Here is an 18,250-nt window from a genome sequence, read left to right on the forward strand (position 1 = left end):
TGCTCCAGGTGGCCCTGGGGGACCGTCCTGGCCGGGGTCTCCCTGCAGACCATGGGAGGGAAGCAGAGCTCCTGCTTGGGCCTCAGCTCCTGCTGAGCAGCTGCTCCAGCACTGCCACCCCAAGCATGGCTCAGTCCCCTGCCAGCCCTTACCTGGGGCCCTCCATCTCCTCTCCACCCTGGCACTCCGCTCTCGGGGCTGGTCCTGCCAGGTGCCCCCTGAGGAAGCAGAGATGGGGCTCAGCGAGCCCCCTGGCACCCCCTCCCCCCATGGAACCCCAGGGCTGCCAGCCCATTACTCACCCCCTCACCACAAAGCCCTGGGGGTCCTTTCTCTCCCCGGGCACCCCGGGAGCCTTTCTGCCCCTGGGGTGAAGGCAGGAGAAGGAATTTAGCAGCTGGGGGGTGGCAGAAGGAGGCAGCTCCGGGCCAAGGCTCAGCTGTGTCCTACCTGCCTGCCCAGGGACCCCTTCTCCCCGGGGTGCCCCGGGGCCCCTGCTTCACCCTGGGGGGCAAAAGAAGAGGCTGGCACCATGCCTGTGCCAGGCTGGAGGGGTGGTGGCAGCAGCTGGCACAGCCCTGCTGCACAGCTCACCTGCTCCCCGTCCACGCCGTCCACGCCGGCGTCTCCAGGAGCTCCCTTCAAGGGGGGGTGACAGAGGCTGATGCCAGGGGGCACAGCGGCAGGGTGGCACAGCCATGCCCCCAGCTTCGCCCCAGCCCATCCCACCCTTCCCTTCCATCCACCAGGACCACCCCCAGGTCTCTTCTTCCCTCAGCCTCCAGCCGTCCGTGGCCTCAGCCACCACCTGCAGGCTCAGTCCCCTACCTGCTCCCCAGGGTGACCCACGGAGCCCTGCAGGGAGACAGAGAGCAGCTGGGCAGCAGTGGGCACCCAGGCTGGCAGGTGGGGGGGTGTGTGTCAGCCCAGGTTGGCACAAGCCCTCACCTTGGGTCCACACTGTCCTGGGCAGCCCTGCACCCCTCGGCTGCCAAGGAGCCCTCGTGGCCCCTGCTCCCCCTGTGCTCAGGAGGGGAGAGGAGACATCAGGTCGGGGTGGAGGTCTCCTCGACCCCCCAGGGCCACCCCGTGGCCAACTCACGCTGTGTCCATGCTCTCCTTCATCTCCAGCACGTCCCTGGCTGCCTGTCACCCCCTGAGACAGAGAGACCTTGGGAGCAGAAGCCACAAACCCCCCAGCCCCCACCCCTAGCCCCCACCCCAGCCTGGGGATGGAGCCCAGAGTGGGAGCCAGTGTGGAGGAGAGAAGACTCAGAGAGGATTTGATCAATGTCTGTAAATCTCTGAGGGCTGGGGGTCAGGAGGGGGGGGACAGGGACAGGCTCTGCTCAGCTGCACCCTGGGACAGGACAAGGGGCAGTGGATGGAAGCTGCGGCACAGGAGGCTCCACCTCCACAGGAGGAGGAACTTCTGCACCGTGAGGGTCCCAGAGCCCTGGAGCAGGCTGCCCAGAGGGGTTGTGGAGTCTCCTTCTCTGGAGCCTTCCCAGCCCTGTCTGGAAGTGTTCCTGAGTGCCCTGTGCTGGATTCTCTGCTCCTGCTCTGGCAGGGAGCTTGGACTCGGTGATCTTTGAAGGTCTCTTCCAACCCCTAACATCCTCTGATCCTGTGGCTGAGCTCCTTCCCAGCTCATGGAGAAAGGGCTCCCAGAGCTCCCCTTGGCCCTGGGGCAGGGCTCTGGCGCTGTGTGTGCAGCACAGGGGTGCACGGGGAGACCCTCCCCCTGCCCACCCAACCCCCTGCCCCTCAGCCTGGCCCTGCTTTGCTCAGTGCTTGGGCACCCTGGCAGCACCATCAAGGTGGGCACAGCCCAGGGCCCAGCAGAGAGGGGTGGGCAGGGTGGGATGGGCAGTGGTGGGAGGCCTGGGGGAACAGCCTCTCTGCTGGGGAAGGGAAAGCCCTAAGCACCCCTCCCACATCCCCCCCTGCTCCCCCAGGCCCTTACCTTGCCCCCGGGGGTGCCACCAGGGCCTCGTGGTCCAGGCAGCCCCACGCAGGTGCAGGGACAGCTCTGGCAGCAGGTCCTCTCTGCCAGGGCCAGCTGTGGGGGACATCCCTGCTCAGAGCCCCTGGGGCAGCCGCTGCCCACCCCCTCCGGCCCCCCACTGCGGCCTTTTCCTCACCAGCTCCCGTGCCAGGTGCCCAGCAGCCTCTGGCATGTCCAGGGCCAGCTGCTGCCCCCTGCCCAGCTGCCTCCCGAACTCGGTCTGCCGCAGCTCCCCCAGCCCCGAGCCGTTGTTCACCGCCACCACCAGCAGCAGGTCAGCCTTGCCTGGAGGTCAGGGGGGTGCCTGAGGCTGCCACGTCGTGCTGGGCGCCCCCTCCAGCCTCCCCCAGCCCTCCCCCAGCCAGCCTCACCTTGCCTCCGAGCCGAGGCTGCCACCTCCTGCATCTTCCCTGCCTCCTCATCCAGCCCATCGGTGAACAGCAGCAGCGCCTGGCAGAGGGGAAGGGGGCAAAAGGCTCTGCAGCAGCCAACCCAGCAGCACCTCCCCCAGCCTCCCAGGGAGCCAGGAGGGCGCTGCTCACCTTGGCATCGGCCTCTTGCTCTACCAAGGTGCCAAGGAAGCTCTGCAGGGCAGCTGGGTTGAGGTAGGAGCTCTGGAAGGTGTGGGCCTGGGCCAGGCGCCCCAGAACCTCCCCCCAGGGCTCCACCAGCTGCTCCTGGAAGAGGGTGGTCCCATCCTGCTGGGTGCTCTGCAGGGTGATGGCCAGCTCCAGAGGGCGGCAGGTGAGGTGGTTCAGCAGGGCCAGGTCCCTTAGGATCCTCTCCAGGTAGGGCTGGAGGTTGGACTGCTGGTAGTCAGTGACATCCAGAGCCACCAGGGTGTGGAGGGTGCATGGTCCTGCTGGGAAGGGCAGGGAGAAGCAGCCAGGATGTGTGGGACCCCAGCTGGAGCCTGGTGTCTCCAGCAGGGACCTGCATGGCCCCTGGTGGGACACCTCCCTGGCATGGAGAGGCAGTCATGGAATCATGGAATTAGAATCACAGAAGTGTCAGGGCTGGAAGGGACCTCAAGGCTCAGCCACTTCCAACCCCCCTGCCATGGCCAGGGACACCTCACACCACAGCAGGTTGCTCACAGCCACCTCCAGCCTGGCTGCAAACACCTCCAGGGATGAGGCTTCCACCACCTCCCTGGGCAGCCTGTGCCAGGCTCTCACCACCCTCCTGGGGAGGAACTTCTTCCTCACATCCAATCTGCATCTCCCCACTTCTAGTTCTGCTCCATCCCCCCAGTCCTATCCCTCCCTGACACCCTTAACAGTCCCTCCCCAGCTTCCTTGGAGCCCCCTGCAGATGCTGGAAGGCCACAGTGAGGTCTCCTGGAGCAGGCTGCCCAGAGGGGTTGTGGAGTCTCCTTCTCTGGAGACTTCCAGGACCCATCTGGATGTGTTCCTGTGTGACCTGTCCTGGAGTCTATGCTCCTGCTCCATCCTCCTTCTCCCTCCCCCCAGTCCTACCACTCCCTGACACCCTCAAAAGTCCCTCCCCAGCTTTCTCCTGTGCATGGCCCCTGGTGGGACACCTCCCCCCCTCCCCTGGCCATGCACAGGGCTGTCCTCACTCACCTGCCTCCCTGCTCCAGCCCCTCCTGGCTGCGAGGAGGAGCAGAGCCAGGGGCACCAGGAGGAGCTCCATGGCCCTGCTGGGAGGGCCACGACCACGGTCACCAGCGGGGAGCCAGCTCCCCCCCCCTGAGCTCTGCAGCTGCAAGGCGTGAAGGCAGAGCTGGGGCCAGGCAACCACCAGCCTCGGGGAGGCCCAGAGCTGCCTCCAGCTCTCCATCCATCACTTCTGACAGGTCCACCGTGGAGCAGAGCCCAGCGCCGGCCTCATCCTGCCCGGCTGCCGACGGCGCTGGGCGCCTGCTGCCGCCCCGCAGCTCCTGGTGAGCTGCAGGGAGGGCGCTGGGGGGGGCAGGGGAGGGCAGCACGGGGGGGTGCTGAGCTCCTGGTGGAGCTGAAGCGCTCCTGGAAGGGCTTTGGGATGGGTTTGACCCCTGCTCCTCTGCCCAGCGACCTCCCAGCTCCCGCCTGGGGGCTGCCGGGGTGCAGCTTCCCAGAGGGATTTGGGGATGCTCCTGGGAGCTGGCCCAGCAGCCAGCCCCTCACCGTTCCACATGGCAGGAAGGGCTGAGGATGGGGCCAGGAGCCCTTCCTGCCCATCCTGCTTGGTCCCCCCTCCAACCAGCAGGACACAACCCACCCCCGACCCACGGCCGGAGCGAGAGCCGAGGAGGGCAGTCAGAGCCCACCGGGAACCGGCCAAGAGAGGGCTCCGAGGCCACCAAGAGCCCAGGCTGTGGCTGCCTGGGGATCAGGGCAGCCCCTTCTTACCTCCCCTGTGCCTTCAGAGGTGTGGGGCTCCACGGGCAGTGCTGGGTGCTGCAGCTGAGCACGGGCTGCAGGAGCTGGATGCCTGCGTGGGAGGCAGGCCCTTCGGGGGGTTATTTATTCCAGGGCTCAGGAAAAAACATCAGATGTCCACCACGTCAGTGGGAGCTGCCTGCAAGCCAGGCAAGGAGGCTCCCAAGCTCCACGGGGCTTGCTCTTGCATCTCCCCATCTCTTGCCTGGCACCCCGAGGGCAGGAGGAGATGGCCGGGGGGAGGTGGAGGTGCTTGGAGGACCTGGGTGCTAAGGGAGTGGGGGGGAGCCTGAGGGGGAGGGAGGTGGGGATGGTCGTGGCCCTCCCAGCAGGGCCATGGAGCTCCTCCTGGTGCCCCTGGCTCTGCTCCTCCTCGCAGCCAGGAGGGGCTGGAGCAGGGAGGCAGGTGAGTGAGGACAGCCCTGTGCATGGCCAGGGGAGGGGGGGAGGTGTCCCACCAGGGGCCATGCACAGGAGAAAGCTGGGGAGGGACTTTTGAGGGTGTCAGGGAGTGGTAGGACTGGGGGGAGGGAGAAGGAGGATGGAGCAGGAGCATAGACTCCAGCACAGGTCACACAGGAACACATCCAGATGGGTCCTGGAAGTCTCCAGGAGAAGGAGACTCCACAACCCCTCTGCTGCAGGGCTCCCAGGAGACTTCATTGTGGCCTTCCAGCATCTGCAGGGGGCTAAAAGGAAGCTGGGGAGGGACTGTTAAGGGTGTCAGGGAGGGATAGGACTGGGGGGGATGGAGCAGAACTAGAAGTGGGGAGATGCAGATTGGATGTGAGGAAGAAGTTCTTCCCCAGGAGGGTGGTGAGAGCCTGGCACAAGGCTCTGTGGGAAAGGGGAAGGCAGCAGGCTGGAAACCAGTGGCCAGATCCTGCCATCATGGATTTACATCACCTGGGGGTGGGGGGCTCAAAGCCTCAGAGATCCTTCCCCAGCAGAGGATGGGATGAGAAGGAATCCTCCCCCCGCCCCCCCCCCAGGCCAGCTTGTGCTCCACCAGGCACCCAAGGGCCTCTCAGGAGCCCAGCAAGGAGCTGGGAGAGGCAAGGAGGAGGTTGCTCCCCACATGCCCACCCCTGGGATGTGGGGGGGAAGCAGAAGGGGACCAGCTTTGGGGGGGGCTGAGGGGGTGGGAGGTGTTTCTTTCTTTGCTCAAAAGCAGCAAACCTGGGGGTAGGTTTTGCAATGCCCAGAGGATGCTGCTGGGGGGGAAGGGAGGGAGGGAGGGAGGAAAAGTGCCTGAGAGGAGCAGCTGAGGAGGATTCCTCCAGGCTCAGGGAAAGGTTGGGATGAGCAGGAGGGAGGCTGCAGGGGGGACCAAGGGAGGCTGCAAGGCAGGAAGGCAAAGCAGAACAGTCCCTGCTTGGGCACAGCCAGGGGAGCTGGGGGCTGGGGGCACCACTGCCCTCCCTGCCCCAATCTGGGAGGGGGGGACACAGCCACCCTGCCCCCACACACTCAGCAGCAGCCCAGGGTGGGCAGCCAGGAGGTGGTGGAGGGCAGTGAGCTGGGTGGCAGCACTGGGAGCACCACAGCCATGTCCTGCCTGGTGTCCAGCACCTCCCAGCGAGCTCCTCCCCCACCCCTGGGTGCCTGAGTGTGCAGCTGGGTGGCCCTTGGGGACCTTCCTGATTGGGGGTGGGGTTGCTCCTGGGGTACTCACTTTGGGTACATGCCCAACTCCTGGGGTGCTCACCCAGCCCCTGGGGTGCTTATCTCACCCTCCACATGGTGCTCCCCCCAGTCTTGGGGTGCTCATCCCACTCCTGGGGTACTCCTCTGCCCTCCCCAGAGTGCTCTCCCAGCTCCTTGGGTGCTCACCCAGCTCCTGGGGTCCTCACCCAGCCCCTGGGCTGCTGGGGATGCTGCTTTCTCCTCCTTCTGCTCCAGCAAGGCTTGGGATGAGGGATATGGGGTGCAGGATTTGGGGGTTCATGGTCAGGAGCTACAGGAGGCAGGGCTGAGGAACTCTGCAGTGGGTCTGGGGGGGGAAATGTGGGGTGCAGAATTGGGACCATGGGGTGCTGGGAACAGAGGTTGCAAGGTGCCAGGACTGGGTGGGGTGTGAGGCTCAGGGCAGGGGGGGTGTAGGAATGGAACTGGGGGATACAGGATGAGACTGGGGGGGGGGCAAAAACAGGACTGGGGGACAGGATGGCAGCAGAGGGAGCAGGAGTGGGGTTGGGGGCACAGGGGATGGCAGCAGAGGGAGCAGGAGTGGGGTTGGGGGCACAGGGGATGGGAGCAGAGGGAGCAGGAGTGGGGTTGGGGGCACAGGGGATGGGAGCAGAGGGAGCAGGAGTGGGGTTGGGGGCACAGGATGGGAGCAGAGGGAGCAGGAGTGGGGTTGGGGACACAGGGTGGGAGCAGAGGGAGCAGGAGTGGGGTTGGGGACACAGGGTGGGAGCAGAGGGAGCAGGAGTGGGGTTGGGGGCACAGGATGGGAGCAGAGGAAGTGGGATTGTGACTGTGGGATCCAGGATGGGACCGGGGGGAGCAGGATCGGTGCGGGGGTGGGGGGAGGGGTATGGGATGTGATATGGGGAAGCAGGAATGGTGCCGAGAGACACGGGACGGGACCGGGGGGGTGCAGGAGTGGGGTTGAGGGTTCCAGGCTGGGCCCGGGGGGTGTGCAGCAGTGGAGTTGGGGGGTCCCAGGCTGGGCCCGGGGGAGAGTCAGAACCAGTGCCGGGATTTGCAGGCTGGGACCGGGGCGGGGGGGAGAGGCTGGAGGCGTTGCGGATCGGGGCGCGGGGGGGGGGGCTGCCACGACTGAGCCCAGGCGGCTGCAGGAGCAGGTCTGGGGGGGCTGCGGACCGCAGGCTGGCTGCGGGGAAGGGGGTAGGGGGCGCGGGGGGGGTGAGGGGGGGGGTGGTCAGGAACTGAGGCTGTATCCTCGGCAGCAACTTGGCCCCCACCCCCTGCACCCCTCACCCCCAGCCCTGGCCGCGCTCCCAGCCCTCCACCCGGGGCTATAAAAAGGGGGCAGAGCCTTTTCACTTTGAAACCCGCCCCCGCCAGATCTCATTTCCCTGAAAAAAAAAACACACACAGAAAAAGGAAGGGGAAAAAAAAACCACCGGGGGGGGGGAAGAGAGAGAGAGAGAGAGGAAAAAAAGGAGAGAGGGGGGAAAAAGAGAGAGGGGGGAAAAAAAGAGAGGGGGGGGGAAGAGAGAAAGAGAGGGGAAAAAAAGAGAGAAAGAAGGAAAAAAAAGGGGAGAGAAAGGAAAAGGGAAAAAAGAAGAGAGAGGGAAAGGGTCAAAAAAAAAAAGGGAGCGAAGAAGGAAAGGAAAGAGGGAAGAGAAGGGGGGGGGAAAGAAGCCAAGCCCTGCCCGCGGAGCCATGGCCGGGCTGAGGAGCTGCGGGCTCCTGCTCTGCCTGCTCCTGGCCCGGGCCAGCCACTTCCCGGACTATTCCTACGTGCTGGAGGAAGAGGAGGAGGAGGATGAAGAGCCCCTGGATTACAAAGACCCCTGCAAAGCTGGTAGGACCCACGGATAAAGGGGGGGGCGACTTGAGGGGGGGGGGGGGGGATGTATGGTAAAGGGGTGGCCGGAGAAACAAAGAGCGGTGAGGGGGTGAGGAGTGAGCAAAGCTGAGGAGTTGAGGAGTGAGTAAAGAGTGAGGAGTGGGAGCGGGGGGGAGGGGGGGGCTGTGCCCCGCGCGGCTCCCTGTTTCAGGGCTTTAAAGGCAAAACTTGGTGTGGGTAACCCCCATCTCCCCCCCGCCCCCAGCCGAAGTTCCGAGCTCGTATCCCGGGGCTGGGGGCTCCTGGCTGTCCCGAGGAGGAGCAGGGGAGATAAAAAGGGGAGCAGAAGCGGCTGGTCCCGCTCGGGAAAGCGTCTGGTTGCACTTAAAGTGGGGAGCAGAAAAAGAGGGGAGGGGGGCAGCTGGAGAGGAGCCCCCACCCCGGGGTTCTGTCTCCCCAGTCTCGGCTGCACTGGCAGCTGTCAAAGGTAGACGGCAGCCCCCCCCTCCCCCCCCAATCCCCCTGTTGCACCCCCGGATCGCACCCCCACAGAGGGATTCATCCCACCCCCATCCTACCCCATCCCAGGTCCCCATCCCACCCTGGAGCTGGACCTATCCCACCTCACATCCCAGCCTAGAGCCGGACCCAGCCCACCCCCCATCTTACCCCAGAGCCGGACCTATCCCACCGCAAAGCCGGACCTATCCTACCCCCCAGCATCCCACCCTACACCGGACCCATCCCACCCTGGCCCCCCACCATCCCACCCCATTCCCAGACCCTTTCCGTGCCCCTCGGCTTTTCTTCCCTTCTGTCCCAAACCTCTTCCTTCCCCCACCCCCCCTCGGGGCCAGCCAGGCTGTGGCCATCCCGGGACACCCAGGTCAGGCTGAGTGTGTGTGTCCCGTTCCCCGCACCCCCCCCGGCGCTCCCAACCCAGGCTGAGCTGTTCCATGGATTTTGGGATGGCTGGGAGGAGGATGGAGCTAGGGGGGGCGAGGGGGGGGGACGACAATCAACGTGTGCCAGAAGGGAGAGAAAAAGGGAGGACAGGAGGAGTTGGGGGGGGGGGGGGGGGGGTGGAGAGGCGGGGGGGAAACTGAGGCACGGATTGACTTGGGAATGCTGAGTGCGGAGGCTTGGGGCTGGCCGGGGGGGGGTGGGGGTGGGGGGGAGGGTCTTTGATGGCATTGTCTGCTCTGGAAGGCGGTGTTGATACAACTCTGGCTCCATCAGGGGTTTGTTATTTTGCTGGCCAAAAAAATCTCTTCCCTTCCTGCCCCCCTTCCCCCCACACCTCCCTTTCCACCACCCCCCCCGGCCTGAAACAGCTCAACTTGCAAAACCATCCGGGCAGAGCGGGCTGGAGTTCAGCTCCTGCTTTGAACCACCCCCCCGGCAAAGAAACAACGACCCCCAAAGAACTTGGGGTGGCTTCGATGTCAGTTCCCTTCCTCACCCCCCCCAAGCACACACCCCCCTCCCCTGGGGGGGTTAGCGAGATGGTTGCAGTCGTTATCCTTCCCCCCTCCCCCTCCCCCCTCCCTGCCTGCCTGTACGAGATCCTTATGTGACTAATTTAATTACAGCAGCTCTTCCCCCGGGGCTGGGGGGGCAGGGTTGTGGGGGGGGTTGGGGGTGTCAGGCCCTGCCATGCACCCCACAAACTGGAAATTTACCCCCTCCGAACCCCCCCAAGATGAGCTCCACCGGACTGGGATGGCGACAGGTCCAGCGCTGGGGGCTGCTTGGCAGCCAGGACCCCCTCCCCCCCCCCAAACCCAATCTTCCCCTGCCCCATGCTGGAGCTCGTTGGGGTTTTGGGGGGGGAGCATTTCCAGCCCCCCACCCCCGCGGTGGAAAGAGCTGAGCAGCGAGACCTTGACGCTGCGACGAGGAAAGGGATTTGGGTTCCTTGGCACCGAGCTGTGCCCAGAGGTATCCTGAGGACGGCTGCCCGCGGCTCGCCAACCCGCCCCGGTGATGCCCCCCCCCCCCGGGTGCCAGCTGTCGGTCGTGCCCCGCCGTGGCAAGGGGAAAAAGCCCTCCCGTGAGTCCTCGGAAGAGCTCTGTCTGGTCCCAAGGATGCCGAAAGAAAAGATGGGATCGCTGGGAGATCCGGCCCTGGAACCTACCCCCCCGCCCCCAACCCATCCCATCCCCCCCCCCACCCCCCCGTCCCATGCCAGGGCAGCCAGGGAGGGAGGGAACGATCCACGATCCCGGCTTCCCTTCACCCGGTCAGCAGGATATCCAGGTCTCCTTGCCCGCTGGGAGGAGGGCAGCCCCCAGGCTGGCATCCTGCTTGGCTTTCCAACTGGGAAAAGCCACTGGCAGCGCTCCCAGTGCCCCCCCCCCGCTCCCCCACCCCCCCCCAGCCACGCTGAGCTGTGTTTGCAGAGCTCTAACCAAACAATCCGGCCCCAGGCTTTGCTTTTGGCTCATCCCCGGCTCGGGGGGGGAGGGGGAGGCTGCTGAATGATTCCGCCATGGGTGCCAGCACCCTTTGTGTGCCCACCCCCAGCACCCAGGGTGGGCCACGTCTCACCTTGGCTCCCCTCATATGCAGCTCCACAGCCGGCTTTTGGGGGCTGCCTGGTTAAACTGGGGACACACACACACACACACACACACACACACACACACACCCAGGCCAGGCTTAAGCATCCCCCTCACACACACCCCCCACACACCCCCCCCCCAACCCAGGCTGGGGTCAGGACGCTGCTGAGGTGCTCCGTGGAATTAGGGGGGGGGTCGGGGGGAGGATGGGGACTCTCCAGAAGGAGCAAAGGATTTTGGGGAGAGGGGTTGGAAAATGAGGCTCGGGCAACCCACAGCCCTGCTGTGGAGGTGGGGACGGGGAGTGCACAGCCCTGGATGGGGAGGCGGGGGGGGGGGGGGGGCGGGGGTCTTCACCTTGCCCTCCAAAGGGGACTCTGCCCTCCCGCTCCATCCATCTCCTGCCCTCCACATCCCATCCCTTCAACGCCTCCTGCCCACAGGGGCGGTAGCGCGGTGTAGGGATGGGAGGTAGGGGGGGGGGGCGGAGAGGGTGTCCTAACTGCCCCCTCCCCAAGCTGTTTCCCAGCGCCGTGAGCTTCCCAGGCGTGCCTGGAGCGGCTCTGGCTCCCTCTCCGCCTGGCTTTCACCTAGCTTCCACTTTCCAGGCGTAGCCGGCAGAGGCTCCCGCTTTGCAGTCACACTTTGTCAGGCTGCCCGAAAATACTTTCCAGCCGTTATATGTCACTTATTCGGGCGGGGGGGGGTGGTGAAAAGAACCCATCCACCCCACCCCCCCCCCGAGCCGTGGGGGGCGGGGGGGGCCAAGCGGGAGGCCGAGACGCAAACCCTCGGGCAGGCAAAACCAAACCCCCCCCAGGGTCTCAGCAGCCTCTCCCCCAGCCCCCAGGATTCTGCTTTATCTTTGTGTAATCAGCCGGCTGGGAGCCTGGCTGGAGGATGGCGAGGCCAAAGTTGGGGGCTGGGGGGTGGGGTGTTTAGAGGGGAGTGGGGGGTGGGGGTGGTGTTTAGAGGGGAGTGGGGGGTGGGGGGATAGCGGGGGTGGTGTCTGCTCGCCTTGCCCGGCTTCGCTTCCCTGCTTCCCCAGCCCCTGGGAAACTCTCCGGCTGCTGATTCACGCCGGCCGGGTCGTGGGGAGGGGAGGGGAGGGGAAGGGAGGGGAGGGGTGGGGAGATGATGTTTCCCTGAGGCTTTATCCGCCTGGGAAAGGCACGGCCGAGGGGACTGGGGTGGGCGAAGGGAGCTGTGGATGGACCTAGGGGAGGACAAAGCAGCCAGGAGGGGGATGTGGAAAGGGGGGGGGGGGGGGGGGGGGGAAGGAGGAGGATGGCTCCTGGGTGGCTTTGCTCCCTGAAGTTTCCATCCTGGCTGTGCTGTTGGGGGTGTTTTCCAGGCAGGGATAAACCTTCCTTGTCGGCCAAGGCTTCCTGGAGGTCTCTGGCAGAGCAGTGGGAAGGGAAACAGCATCCTGCGAGGATCCCACAGCTTCCCATAGGATGCCACTGCATCCCATAGGATCCTCCAGCATCCCACCCAGTGGGTGGCCTTATAACCCGGCCCAGGGCTGCAGGAGGGCTGTTGGTCACCACTGTGCTGCCTTCCTTGGAGGGTGGGGAGGGGGTTTGTTGGAACCCCCCCCCCTTCACAGTGCCCAAAAGGCAATGAGAGCATCCCCCACACACCAGTCCCGAGCTGCAGGAGGGTTCAGCTCTGCCAGGGAGCTGCAGGCAGACTTTGGAAGCAGTGAAATGAGGGCTGGTGGGGCCAGGATTGAGCAATGAGAGCACGAGGAGAGGGGGGAAATGTTTGCAGGCAGAGCCCTGGGGCAGGTGCCCAGAGGTCTGGCAGCCTTTGGGAGCCGGTGCCCCTTGGCAGAGGCGGTGCCAAGCAGCAGGCCCTGGTTCAAAGCCACTGCCAGAGTGGTTGTCCTGTGCTGTGAGAGCTGGGGTGACCCCCCCACGTGCTGAGCTGGGTGCTGGGGGCACATTCCCATCACTGAGGGGCTCTGCTTCTCATTGGGTTCCTGTCCCCAGTGCCACTGGGCTCCTGTCCTGGCAGGGGAATGCAGCAACCACCCCCACCCCCCTCCTGCTTCCCCCCCAGGTCCCCTTGGCAGAGCCCTTTGCAAATATTTTCCTTTCCAGCAGCTCTCCCTTTCACCATTGACCTGAGCTGCTGGCCCCAGGCTGCCTTCTCCTCACTGACCTGGCTTTGGAGAGGGGAGGCAGGGAAAGATCCACCACACTGAACCCCAAAGTCCTTCCCTGGGGGGTGGGGGGCTCTGACTTGCCAGTGCCCTCTGACAGGGTCTGGAGAACAGGGCTGGGGGGGAGCAGCTGAGTTATAGGCATGAAGGCAGAGGGATGTGGAGCATCCTCAGGGAGCCTCAAGGTCCCCCTGGTTCCTGCAGCCTGCCACTGGCTGGTGGTCCTGTGGGGAGCCTGAGGTGGGGAAGGGTCTGGTGAGCAGCAGCTGAAGGCCCTGGGGGTGTTTAGTCCGGAGAAGAAGAGGCTGAAGGGAGACCTCATTGCTCTCTACAGCTCCCTGCAAGGAGGCTGGAGCCAGCTGGGGGTTGGTCTCCTCTGCCTAGTCTCAGCTGTGATAGAAGGAGAGGAAATGGCCTGAAACTGTGCCAGGCTGGAGATTGAGGAACAACTTCTGTGCTGCAAGAGTGGTCAGGGACTGGCACAGGCTGCCCAGGGAGGTGGTGGAGTCCCCATGCCTGGAGGTGTTCAGGAAACCTGTGGCCATGGCCCATGGGGCCAGGGTTTGGTGGCCCTGGTGGGGCTGGGTTGATGTTGGACTGGCTGATCCTCGAGGGCTTTTCCAACTGAAACAATTCCATGGCTCACTGATTATAGGGTTGGCAGCCTCCATGCCCAGCTCTGGAGGAGGTTTGTGTTTTTTCTCCTCTGTTTTGCTGCCACCAGAGAGGAGCAGAAGGAAAATCCTCCCCTGGAGGGCTCAAACCCTCCGGACCTGCCCCTGGAGCTTCATTAGCTGGAAGCTCTTCATTAGAGCCTGGGCTCCGTGGTGCTCATTTCACACCACGCTGGAGCACTGCCTGGCATGCAATGGGCAAAGGGCTCAGAGCCCAGGAATGGGCAGGGAATTTGGCTGTGGATTCCCAGGGTGGGCAGTGGGTGATGCCCCTGCGAGGGATGTGCCTTGCACCGGGAAGGGAAATGGGGAGTGGGCTCCAGCCCTTTGCCTTGGAGGCTGTGCTTGTGCTTTGCCATCTCTGCCTGCCCTGGGTGCTGGGCTTTGCCCACCCCCTAGGGAGAGGAAGGGTGGGAGAGTGCCCAGTGCTGGTGAGGAAACGCCAGGAAGAGAGCCCCAGCAGCCTGTGGGGACAGTGACCCAGAGCAGAGCTCCTTGAGGGCTTCCTCCTTGCCACTAACCAGCTCCATCACCCCCTGCCTCAGTTTCCCCCCTGGTTTCAGAGGGACTGGGAGCTGGCCTGGCTCCCAGCTTGCCTGCTGAGCCCTGAATCCCTGCTTTGTGCCTGTTGTGCTCCTCAGGAGGTGTCTGGGAAGCAGAGATTCCACACCCTGGCGTTTACAGCCTGACTGCTCCTGGCTGAGGGGCACCAGGAGGGGGCTGCAGCCCTGGGGGGAGAGGGGAGGGCTGGCTGCCTGCCTTCCCCCTGCCACAGAAGCACAGAGTGCTTTGGGTTGGAAAAGCCTTCTGAGATCAACTCCAACCAGCCACCCAACCCCACCATGGCCATCAAAACCTGGCCCCAAGTGCCACGGCCACAGGTTTCCTGAACCCCTCCAGGGCTGGGGACTCCACCACCTCCCTGGGCAGCCTGTGCCAAGCCCTGACCACTCCTGCAGCACAGAAATTGTTCCTCATGGCCAACCTAAACCTCCCCTGGGGCAGCCTGAGGCCATTTTTCTCTTGTCCTATCACTTGTTCCTTGGGAGGAGAGACTAACCCCCAGCTGGCTCCAGCCTCCTTGCAGGGAGCTGTAGAGAGCCAGAAGGTCTCCCCTCAGCCTCCTTTTCTCCAGGGCCCCCAGCTGCTGCTCACCAGACCCTTCCCCACCTCAGGCTCCCCACAGGACCACCAGCCCGTGGCAGTCTGCAGGAACCAGGGGGACCTTGAGGCTCCCTGAGGGTGCTCCACATCCCTCTGCTTTCACACCTATAACTCCCTCCGGGGCTCTGCAAGCAGGACAGAGCCCCCGGAGGTCAGGAGGGACCGCACCACCCCCCCAGCCCCATCCGAGCGGGGTGTCCACTCCTCTGGCCGCGGCCGCGGTGTGTTTTGCTGGAGCGGAGCTCGCAGCTGGGCCGGCTGCGGGGGCGAGGGGCGGTGCGAGAAGCATTCCTGACATATTTAAGGGCTCTGCAGAGCCAGTAGGATGCTGCCCCGCTTGACTCCGCGGCTTTATGACCTGGCTGAGGCTTCCACACACCTAGAAAACCACCCTCCTCTACCCCTGCCTCGGCCATTCCTACTCCGTAACTCCCCGGAGGCTGCAGCCAGGGTGGGGGTTGGGCTCTTCTCCCAAGGAACAAGTGGTAGGATGAGAGGAAACGGCCTCAGGTTGCCCCAGGGGAGGTTTAGGTTGGAGATCAGGAAGAATTTCTTTGCTGTGAGTGTGGTCAGGCACTGGCACAGGCTGCCCAGGGAGGTGGTGGAGTCCCCAGCCCTGGAGGTGTGCAAGAAACCTGTGGCCCTGGCACCTGGGGGTTTAGTGGCCAGGGTGGGGTTGGACTTGATCCTAGAGGTCTTTTCCAACCTTCCCGATCCTGTGGTGCCTCCATCCCACCACTAGCAATGCCTCCATCCCTGGCCAGGTCAGAGCCACTTGTTCCCTTGCCTCCCTGCCCTCTCCAAAGCCTCCACTCAGGGGTGCCAGGAGCGATGCTCACCGCTCAGCATCGCTCGAGGACCGCACAGTGCCTGGGCTGGAGCTGCTAAACCAGGGAGGGAATCCTCAGCCCAGCCCAGCCCCACCTGACACAGGATCCATGCAGGTTCTTCCCAAGGCTCATCTGCCCCAGACTGACCTGGAACATGATCCTGCCCTGTTTGTCTGCCTCCCTGCCCTGCCAAGCCTTCCCCTGCTGCTCTGTTTGCTTTTGCCTCTCAGCGGAACGCTGCGTCCGTGCCCCGGCCTCTTCCCAAGGCTGGGATGGTTTTGTTCTTTCCCTCTCTCTGACACAATTCCCAACCTTGGTGGAGTCCAAGGGCAGGCTCATCCCCAAATCCTGGTGATGCAGAAGTCAGGCCCATAGGGTATCCCTCTGCTGCTTTGCACAAGGAAGGGCCTGGTTGGAAACAACCAAGCAGGATGGGGCCAGGCTCTGTTCGGTGGTGCCCAGAGACAGGGCGAGGGGCAATGGGCACAGACTTGAACAGAGGAAATTCCGTCTGAACCTGAGGAGCAGCTTCTTGAAGGGTGACAGAGCCCTGGAGCAGGCTGCCCAGGGAGGTGGTGGAGTCCCCAGCCCTGCAGGTGTGCAAGAAACCTGTGGCCATGGCACTCGGGGCCAGGGTTTGGGGACCAGGGTGGTGTTGGGTGGAGGCTCTTGGAGGTCTTTTCCAACCCAAACAATTCCATGCTTCCATGACTCCATCATCTCCAGCTCTTAGACCATGTCCCTCAGCTCCTCATCCAAACAGCTTTTCAAACCTCTCCAGGCATGATGACTCCACCACCTCCCTGGGCAGCCTGGGCCAGGGCCTGACCACCCCGGGGGATAAAGGATGCTGTGAGCAGCTCCTACATCCCTGGCAGGGAATACAGAGGGACCCCAGGAGCCAGGAGGACAGAGGGACCTCCTGCAGGGGCAGGAGATGCCTGGAGCTGGGGGATGGGATGGAGGGGGGGGGGTGACCGTAAAGCTTCGGCCCCGGGGGGTGATGTCACCGCCCTGAGAACCCGAAAGCAAACAGCCAGAAGTCAAACAGCAGGGCAGGGCTGAGCCATCCCCTGCTGAGGGGGGAGGAGGAGCTCGGGGGGAGCCCTGCTGGCAGGTCCCAGGCAGCTGCTGCTTTCCTGGGGGGGGGCAGGAGGGATGTGCGTGGCTGGAGCTTGGATGCTTCCCCCTCTCCCCTTCTTATTTGCTTCTGGCTGAGGAGGATCAGGATGGGGCCATCAATGCGCTGTGGCTGGTGCCTGCCCTTGGAGCTGGTGCCCTGCTGGCACTGCGTCCTCCTTGCTGGCATCTTATCCCCCCACCCCCCACTGGCATCATATCTCCTCCACTGGCACCACATCCCCTCCACTGGCACTTTATCCTCCCCTGTGGCACCATAGCCCTCCCACTGGCACCACATCCCCTCCACTGGCACTTTATCCTCCCCTGTGGCACCTTATGCCCCCCATTGCCACCATATCTCCCCCACTGGCACCATATTCCCTGCACTGGCACCGCATCCCCCTCTCCCCAGCATCTTATCCCCTGCACTGGCACCACCACAGCCAGCACTGGGGTGAGCAGAGGGCACAGCCCATGGCCACCCAGGCGGGGAACAGCCTGGTGGCACTCATTTGCCCTCTGGGCAGGGCTGGGGACCTGTGCCCCATGGTCTGGGTGCTCCTGGGCACTCAGGTGGCACCGTGGCCCTGCAGCAGGTCGCAGGGCACGGATGCCAAGGGGTGTCACACCTCAGCAGGTGCTGTCTGCTGCCCGGTGAGCACAAAGCCAGGCTGGCACCTGATGGCAGTGGGCTGGGACCTCTCCTGCCACCAGCATGGTGCCCTCACCCTGTGAGCCCCTACTTGCAGGGGGGGTTCCCCTCCACCTGGCAGGGAGGATGCTTGCTTGGCAAGCTGCTGGGGCACAAGCTGGGAAGGGACAAGTGGCAGCAGCGTGGCAGTGGGTCCAGCAGTGCCCCCTGGGGAGGTCAGAGTTGTCTGGAGGGCTTTTGGTGGGCAGACCCCCCCACCCCCCTCAAAATAAACCCCAACCCTCCACCCAGCCCTGGCCCCAGCAGCAGGGTGCATGGGGAGCAGGCAGGAGGAGGACACATCCGACGTGGCCACTTCTCAGTCCAACCCTCTGGGCTTGTCCCCAACGTGTCCTTAGGGGGGAGTGCTGCTGGGGCACCCCCTGTGCATCAGTCACCCCACGGGGAGCACCAAATCCCCTTCCCCACTCAGGATGGGGGTTTTTTATTGGGGGGGGGGGAAACCAAGCTGCCTGGAAAAGCAGCTGCCCCCCGGCCCCCCCCCCCCCCATTCCCAAGCTCTCCTGCCCAGCTCTCTCACGTATCCCAAATCCCTCACATCTGGATTCTATATCCCGCGGCTCCTCCGGCGCTTGCCGGGCTCTAAGGAGCTTTCCTTTCCCTTGTCCTTCCGTGCAGCTCCTTGGCACGGGATGAGCCTCCTCAGCCTCCTCCCCACCTTCTCCCGGTCCTCCTCCAGCACTGCCCGTTTGGACACGTCTCGTCTCTCCCAGCATCCCGGGAAAAAAACCCGGGGGCCGGCTCCTTGCCTTTTCTCTTTTGCCCTCAAATTGCAGCCTGCTTGTGCCAGCGGCAGGTTGGTGCCAGGGGAGGTGCCGGTCCCGGCTTGTTTGCTCTTCCTTTCGTCTGCTCTCCACCCTGGGGCTTCCTCTGCCTGGGATGTAGCCACCAGCAACAGACCCAAAATGTTGTGTTTTTTCACCCCGAATATTTTTTTCCCCACCCCAAATATTTTTTCCTCCACCCCAAATATTTTTCCCCCACCCCAAATATTTTTTCCCCCACCCCAAATATTTTTTCCCCCACCCCAAAATATTTTTTTCCACCCCAAGTAAATTTTTTCCCGCCCAAAATGGTTGGAGGTTTTCCTACAAAATGAATTTTTTTTCCCACCCAAAATATTTTTCCCACCCCAAATATATT

The 18,250-nt window shown here is 64.0% G+C and overlaps 1 protein-coding gene and 2 long non-coding RNA genes across 4 annotated transcripts in view; 1 reads left to right on the plus strand and 2 right to left on the minus strand.

Annotated features, from left to right (window-relative positions):
• Positions 1-301: 301 nt before the first annotated feature.
• LOC128898727 (uncharacterized) lies at positions 302-641 on the minus strand. The gene is made up of 3 exons (XR_008462961.1): positions 595-641; positions 451-504; positions 302-365 (listed from the first exon to the last, which is right to left on the minus strand). It is a non-coding gene; the product is annotated as an uncharacterized LOC128898727 (long non-coding RNA).
• Positions 642-824: 183 nt separating this feature from the next.
• LOC128898722 (uncharacterized) lies at positions 825-2,043 on the minus strand. Its single transcript, XR_008462959.1, has 4 exons — positions 1,967-2,043; positions 1,103-1,156; positions 949-1,020; positions 825-855 (listed from the first exon to the last, which is right to left on the minus strand). It is a non-coding gene; the product is annotated as an uncharacterized LOC128898722 (long non-coding RNA).
• A 5,642-nt stretch (positions 2,044-7,685) lies between these two features.
• BMP1 (bone morphogenetic protein 1) overlaps positions 7,686-18,250 on the plus strand; it is a 32,496-nt gene continuing 21,931 nt past the window's right edge. The window contains exon 1 of one of the 2 annotated variants that reach the window (XM_054175211.1): positions 7,686-7,888. In XM_054175211.1, coding sequence (XP_054031186.1) covers positions 7,747-7,888 — 142 coding nt within the window. In that variant the 5' untranslated portion in view covers positions 7,686-7,746. The remainder of the gene's footprint in view (positions 7,889-18,250) is intronic. The other variant, XM_054175210.1, reaches the window with a different exon arrangement.

This window comes from Dryobates pubescens, chromosome 31, assembly GCF_014839835.1.
Source record: "Dryobates pubescens isolate bDryPub1 chromosome 31, bDryPub1.pri, whole genome shotgun sequence".
NCBI lineage: Eukaryota > Metazoa > Chordata > Aves > Piciformes > Picidae > Dryobates > Dryobates pubescens.